The 7,967-nt window shown below is 41.6% G+C and overlaps 1 protein-coding gene across 3 annotated transcripts in view; it reads right to left on the bottom strand.

Moving 5' to 3' along the window:
- Kat2b (lysine acetyltransferase 2B) overlaps positions 1-7,967 on the bottom strand; it is a 122,715-nt gene that overhangs the window by 36,768 nt on the left and 77,980 nt on the right. For all 3 annotated transcript variants that reach the window (XR_003378885.1, XM_005368755.2, XM_026790063.1), the window contains exons 7-8: positions 5,429-5,535; positions 2,585-2,707 (exon numbers count right to left, since the gene is read on the bottom strand). Coding sequence is in view for 2 of the 3 variants with exons in the window: in XM_005368755.2 (XP_005368812.1) it covers positions 2,585-2,707; positions 5,429-5,535 (230 nt within the window). In the remaining variant the exon portion in view is untranslated. The remainder of the gene's footprint in view (positions 1-2,584; positions 2,708-5,428; positions 5,536-7,967) is intronic.

Below are 7,967 nucleotides of genomic sequence, written 5' to 3'. Positions count from 1 at the left end.
GTATACCACATGTGCACCACACACTCACACCTATACCACATGTGCACCACACACTCACACCTATACCACATGTGCACCACACACTCATATGTATGCCACATGTGCACCACACACTCATATGTATACCACATGCATGTGCACCACACACTCATATGTATACCATTTGTATTCCATACACTCACATGTACACCACACATACATACACAGGAAAAATAATAAAAATTTAAATAAATAATTTTAAAATGGTTAATTTTCTCATTATAAAATGGGCCCATTTTAACACTCAAATGTTGTAAACTTTGGGGGGATTAGAATATTTTATCATAAAAATGATAGTTCACAAGGAGAGCAAGAGCACTGGCTGGGAAAATATGCAAAGGCACAGACAGCTGTGGATGGCCAAAAATATGAGCCTATTGACCTTGACTAAAGGTCAGAGAGTTGGGACTTAACTCTATTTCTTCAAGGTTATTGTGTTTCTACCTTAAACACAGATCCCACTAAGATTCAGACCAGAGAATTCTGCTCTCTCAAGGTTTTTGTCAACAGGTGTGGCTAATAGCCAGACCTTGTATTTCCAGTATAGAGAAGTAGATATGTTTCTACCTCAAATAAAAGTCTATGGATCCAACTAAGGTTCCAGTTCCTTTAAGAAGATAACATTGGATTCCACCCCTGGAGTGGTTTGCCTACAGAAGATTTTGGTCTAGGGTGTGAGTGTAACTGGTTTTGTTCTAGCAACAGAATGTTTAACTGTGACTGTAGCCTGCAATCTTTAACTGGTCTGCTCATTTTTTCATTTCCTTGTATCATGTTAATGCAATTTTTTATCTTACTCCTAACTTTTGGGACCAGGGGTATTTTAAGCAATCGGAAATTAAATGAATTCCCTTCCGATACTATCCTATCTTTTCTGTTGTATTATTTTTCATGCATCTCCGTATTCTTTACTAATTTTTCTAAATCCCCATGCACCTACCCTGGCAAGTGGTATTTTTGTTGAGGCTGGTCCCCAACAGAGAGCTTTCTCCCGTGTTCCTCCTGGGAATGTGAAACATAGAAGGTTTTTCTTTTTCTTCCTGTGTTTAAGGCATGTAAACACATTTCATGTAACCCCGTCTGGAGGCTGACTTACTCTGTAACCTAAATTAATCCTGAAATCCTAGGCCTCCTTTTCAGCCTAGAAATGCCTGGATTATAGCAACCCTACCCAGCTTGTCATCACCTTTCCTCCTTTCCATTCCCACACTTGCTTTTTCTGGCTTTTTTCTTTTACTATTTTACTTTTACTTTCTTTCACTATAATAACCTACACTTATTTTTTATAAGTGTGTGTGTGTGTGTGTGTGTGTGTGTGTGTGTGTGTGTGTGTGGTGTTTTTGTTGAGGCTAGATCCCAGGGCTTCATATGTGTCAGACTGGCACTCTACCATTGAGCCGCATCCCCAGTGCAGTAACTAAATGAAAAATAGGAATAGTAACTTGAAATCAGCCACAGTGCTACACGCCTTTAAACTCAACTCTGCAAAGGCAGGCATATCTCTGTGAGTTTGAGGCCAGCCTGGTCTACAAAGCAATTTCTAAGACAGCAAAGATACACATAACTACCTGTTTTTAAAAAGGAGGGGTAGCTTTTCAACGTCCAAATATAATTTGTTCCTTCAGTATGCAGTCTAGTAAGCACACTTCCACACCGTATGCTCACTAACTTTAAAAAGCAGGGTACTATAAAGCACATAGTCTATAGAAAAGGTACCATAGTGTATGTACAATCCACTACATGGCCTTGGTTCCAATTCCACCAAATCTATGAAAGTTGGTTCTGGAGATTAGGATTGTCTTCAGATATTTGACTAGCAATCATAACCCATGATTTGCATGTGAACACTGAAGGAACTGACAATGGCATTTCTTCCTTTCTCCCCCACTGTGACTCCATGTGTATCTATCTGATTTCTTTTGATGACAGAATGAGTCATCCATCTCAAGACAGAAAAGTTTTTTTTTTTAAGTGCACTCACTTTAAGGGCTGTGGGCTGAGCAGCAAAGGAGTTCTGCCTAAAGACAGCATCATGTACCTCAAACAAACCTGAGGTGATGCCACTGCCAGAAGAACGTCCCCAGAGAAGGAAGAGATACACATGAAGGAAAGTTGTTTCCCATTAAGTGCTTTAGCCAAGCCAAACCCAAAATGAGACCACAGAGTTCTGAGACTAGCTGAAATTCGATGACTGCCAAAGGACATACCACATGGGTGCTGTAATGACAAGTTGGTTGTTTAAGTTTAATGAAACAGAGATTGTCTGTGTAGCACTGGACATGTAGACCAGGCTGGCCTCGAACTCTGAGAGATCCACCTGCTTCTGCCACTTGAGTGCTGGGTTGAAAAGTGTGTGCTATTATCACCCAGTACAAGTTTTTATAACAACAGTTCTGCACTGTAGGTTTGTTAATGACACAGTAGTACATCCCCAAAGTCTAAAGCAAAGTGGCATCCAGCCATTAAAGTCATAAGAACATAACTGTGAGTGGGTCTGAATGTAGTTCAGGACTCTGCTGATGACTGAGTTCCCTCCATAGCTTACCTGGGTTTGCTTCAAGCCCAGAAGGACCTCTGCAACCAGGACTTGTTCTATCTCCATTGATCTGCTCATGGGAAGAGGCATTTGTACAGAAAGATGCTGTCCCAGTAACAGGAGGACTGATCACTGCCCCAAGAGAAGGAAAAACAGATGTTAGATGATTCTTTTCTTAGAAAAGAAGCCAAGTACACATGAGATGATGAGGCCATCCTATGACTGCCCAGCACCATAAAGCCAGCTAAAGTAAAGCCACAGAGCATCAAGATACTAGAGAGTCGGGGATTAGAAATCACCGAACAGATTTAGAATGTACTGCATCCAGATACACTTATTGGCTTTAACAAGAACACTGTTTCCATAGAAGAAAATGTGATTTGCTCTGAGAGGAGTTCATAAGTGGGAATATTTGTAACTGTGTATTGATTTTTGAGAAAATACATAATACAGTATGTGTGGTAGTTTGAATGAGAAAAGTTCCCCCATGGGCTCTGTTATATCTCATCCAAGGCTGGCGGTGCAGTTTGGAGAGGTTATTTAATACTTAGGTGTGGCTTTGCTGAAGAAAGTACTTCACTGAAGGCAGGCTTTGGAAGCTTGCAGCCTCACCCCACTCCCTTCCTGCCTTCTCTGCTTCCTACAAAAATGAAACATGATTGGTCAGTTTTCTGTTCCTGCCACCAGCTTCCATTCCATCCCAGGAATGATGGACTCTTGCCCTCTGAAACCATAAGCCAAAATAAACTCTTCCCTCTATAAGTTGGTTTTGGTCAAGGTGTTATTTCATAACAACAGAAAAATGGATACAGCAGAGATATAATGAAGGGTGTGTATGTGTCTATCTGTCTCTCTCACTCACTCTGTGTGTGTGTGTGTGTGTGTGTGTGTGTGTGTGTATGTGTGAAGGCAGAGAGCACATACACATGAAAAGTGAATTGGAGGGAAGCAATTCTTATTTATTGTGTGTCAAATCCTAAGGCTAGAGTGCCTTGTAGTATTGAGCTGGTAACTGCTCTATACACCAGAGGTTTATTTCCAAATAAACTGTGGTTTATTTGTTGGTTTCCATTATACATTGTGGTATGCCGCTTTCCTGGGTATGCCACTGATTTGTAGCTAAAGAAGTGAGAGGGGGTAGGTAGTGAATATTCTCAGTAACTCTATAGCACAGGTACCCAAAGAGTTCATTCAATCAGGTTTCCTGGGAGTAGTGGTTCATTCTGAAGATGTTCCCAGTAGCCAAGTCAGGCAATAGAATAAGCAAGCCTAGTGACAATAAGCCACCAACCCCTGACACTTCTAGCTGTAGGCAACTGAATCACAACAAAAATGGGGTACAGCAGCAACTGCAGTCCCAGATACTTGGCAGAAAGTTGCTTGAGCCCAAGAGTTTAAGGCTAGTCTGAGAAACAAGCAAAGATTATGCCTTCCTCTATACCTATAAAATGTGTTCAAGAGTAAAGCTGCAGACAGGCTTCTGGATCTCAAAATATAGAGAAGCAATGTAAACAGAGGCTGGAGAGATTCAGAAGACACTGGAGTAGCTGACATACTGGAGTAGCTGACATACTGGAGCAGCCTACAGAACCCCAGCACCATCATGATGACAGCCGTTCATCACTGTAGCATGTAGACATGGCAATGGAGGTGAGCATATTCCACTTTCCCAACAAAGAACACGTTGTAATTACAGCAAGAGAAAACGGCTCCTTTCTGACTGGCTTCATGTTCCACCAGAGTGTATGATCTAGCTTAAGGGTACAACCTTAGCTACAGAGAAAACCTCTGCCTTGTCTATCTAGCGCTATGGCAGTAACCTGACCAGAAGGGGAGGAATTTAATCTGGCAGAGGTAAAAGGGGTTTTCATACAAAGATATTTTCCAGAGATCTTTCACCAAAAAACTAAGTAGGAATACTTACCCCCAACTGTATACGTCTGTCAAAACTCCTAGTATATTATAAAGAGGAACTTGGCACTGATAAAGACAATAGCAAGAACAACCTGGTCACACTGAGAAGTACTTTACATACTGAAACCAGGATCACCTTCTTCTGCCCACCATCCCACCATTCTTCATAAAACAGATATCACAGCTGAAAAAAACAGGCTGAAGCTTGATTTCTGGGCATAGCTTACTACTGACTGCTCTGTGGTCACAATGTAAAATGGCCCCAATAGGCTCATGGAGTTGAACAACTGGTCTCTAGTTAAGAGTGGTGTTTTGGGAAGTGATAGAATCATTACGAAGTGGACCTTTGATGGAGGAAGTACCCTCACTGGAACAAGGCTTTGATATTTTATAGCCCGACCCCTGTTTTTCTCTCTCTTGCCTTTCTGTGTGATGATGAAATGTAATCAGCCAGCTTCCTGTGTCTGCCACCATGCCTTCCCCTACCTGTTGCACGGTTTCCTGGTCACGATAGACTTATTCCTCTGGAATTACAAGCCAAAATAAACCCTTTATCTCCTAGATTGCTTTTTGTCAGAGCATTTTATTACATCAACAGAAAAGAAAATGAATACTAATAGAATAAGTATCTTCAAAAGCCCAGCATTTCATGACAGAGCTGAGCTTCCTGGAATTTGATCCTCCACTAACTGGACTACGCAAACAAAGATTTCCTGTCCTTAATGTGGCTGTACCTGCTTGGTTTGTGTTTGTGCTTGTGCTGCTCATCAACAAATACACAACACCATAATGTGAGTTAGGGTAATGCATATACAAGACTTATTGGCTCTATGCATCCATTTCCTTATGAGAAACTCAAATAAATACAAAGGTAATAACAGCTAACACTGTGACTTGATCTTCCTGGTTGCTCTCCGATTTATGTAAAAGGAAAGGTACCTGTTTGGATTCCTAGTGGGCTGGTTCTGGAGGAGGCTGACAGAAAATCCTGATCCCAGATAGGAGAGTTTTGACTATACACTTCTTCTTCCAACATGGACAGAAACCTAGGCACACACACACAAAAAAAATCAAAACAAAACAAACAAACAAAAAAACAACAACAATAAACAAGAGTGACCTTCTAAAAATTATAAGTATTTGTTGGGCCAAAATTATCTCAGGACCTGTACTTTGAGGCCTGTAGGACAAAGAAAAGCCTGGCTCAAGTTCAGGGCCTGTACCTCGAGGCCTGTAGGACAGAGAAAAGCCTGGCTCAAGTTCAGGGCCTGTACCTCGAGGCCTGTAGGACAGAGAAAAGCCTGGCTCAAGTTTGAGGAATAGTCTCAAAGCTGCTGAGGATGAGACAGTAAAATCTAGGTAAACGCCCCTCTAGTCAGAGGGAGGGCTTGGCTGTCTCTTATTGGCTGGAGGAACCCCCACATCACACGATGTCACATAACCTATATAAGCTGACGCTCACAGTAGTAAACTGAGTTCCTGCTTTGACTTGACCCCTATTGTGCCTGATTGTCCTGTGTTGTGGGGCTGCAGAATGGACAGATAGCCTACTCACCTTTCCCTGGGGAATGAGTCTAAGGAGGGCTGGCAAGTATTCCCCAAGGCTCAGAGACCATCTTAGAAGAGGGAACAAGAAGGAGGTAAGGGCTAGATGTCAGAAAGACTGAGGCAATACAGCAATACACTGTCTTCTGGACATGACAATATAACTGCACTCTGGCTAGATCAAGGCAGTCAGGATTTCAGGTTGGAGAGAGGTCAGGGCTCTCACAAGTCTCCACCCCAGCTGAAAGGTCATTTGACAGTTGATGGCTTCTGGGAAAGGGAAAGTCAGTTTTAAGGGCATGTCTCCTGGTAAATCAACCAAGCTCCAGTAGATAGTCCCACAAGGAAAAGTATAAGGGGTGTGGGGCCATGATGGCACACGCCTTTAATCCCTGCAGAGGCAGGCAGATCTCTACAAGAGCTAGCTCCAGGACAGGATTCAAAGTTACAGAGAAACCCTGTATCAAAAAAACAAACAAACAAAAAAAACCAGAAAAGTATAAAGGCAGGACAAATTGGACTTGATGGGTCATTTAAAGACAAAAGAGGACATAAAGGGTAGTAGAGAGGTAGGGGTGGATCTGGGAGGAGTTGGTGGGGATGGATGTGATCAAAATACATGAAATTCTCAAAGAAATAATGACAATATTTTTAATTAAAAGATATAGGTAGGAAAAAATGGCTGGGTGGTTAATTCTGAGCACCTACATGGTGGCTCACAAACATCTATAATATCAGTTTCAGAAGATCTGATGCCCTCTTCAGACTTCCATGGATACCATGCATGCACAAGGTACACAAAAAAAAAAAAAAACTCAGGCAAAACATCCACACAAAAAAAAATAAAACAAAATAAAATAAAAACATCCACACAAAAAAAAATAAAACAAAATAAAATAAAAACATTTTAAATAGATAAAAATAAACCTTTGTTACCAGAATCAAAAAGCCTCAGTCACTTGTAGCAACCCTAGGACAGGGTTTCTACTTCAACCATAATATATATTGGAAGTAAGACTCAAGTGATGATTTCAGATGGTCATTTCTGTCTATTGAAATAGAGGAAAGTGTTTCTACAAACCTCTCCTTTTACTCCTGCCTCACTTGGTAGGACACTGGCTACAGAGTACTAATATACTGACCAGATGCATCCTCGGTGGGCCTCCCAGAAGATGCCAGCTCTCTATGTAGCTGTCATTGCCATCACCGCCACCATGCTGCTGTGTCCTGACTAGGTACCTACCTGCACTGCTTCTGTAGCTTCTGGAACTTCATTCTGAATAACAGATCACGCTGTGAGTCACACATCTCCTTAGCACATCTGAACACATCTCTTACTACTTGACAGTGTTGTGAGGGATTGATGTGCTTAGTTACTATAAATAGAATCCACTGCACCCATGGAAACATGTAAGGTGCACCCTTGACTACCAAACAGCAGGGTGTGGGTTGAGACCGATGGTGAGTACTTACTCACTCCTCAACCCACTATAAATATATCTCAAGTTTTGGAGGTCAAAAGCAAGATACCCCAATGTTACCACATTACTTTTTTCCACACACACAAAAGAAAAAAGGAGGGGAAGGGGAGAAAGGCTAGGGATATGGCTAACATGTATGAAGAAGCCTTAAATTCAGTCTCAGAACTGCAAAATTAATAAGAGCTGGGTACAAGCCTTTCATCACAACACTTGGGAGGCAGAGGCAGGTGGATCTCTGTAAGTTCAAGGCAGCCTGGTCTACATAGAAAGTTCCAGACCAGCAAGAAATCAAGGCTAGATAGTTAGACTCTGTTTCAAGAAATAAATAATATGGAGGAAAGGGAAAACTGGGAGGTTTGGAGGGAGGGAAAACTGGGGTCAGGATGTAATACATGAGAGATAAAGAAATTTAAATAAATAAATAAAGTCAAGTAATGAAAGAAAAAGCAGGG

This window comes from Microtus ochrogaster, unplaced genomic scaffold, assembly GCF_000317375.1.
Source record: "Microtus ochrogaster isolate Prairie Vole_2 unplaced genomic scaffold, MicOch1.0 UNK40, whole genome shotgun sequence".
NCBI lineage: Eukaryota > Metazoa > Chordata > Mammalia > Rodentia > Cricetidae > Microtus > Microtus ochrogaster.
Note: the sequence above shows the minus strand (reverse complement) of the source record. Positions and strands in the feature narration are given on the sequence as shown.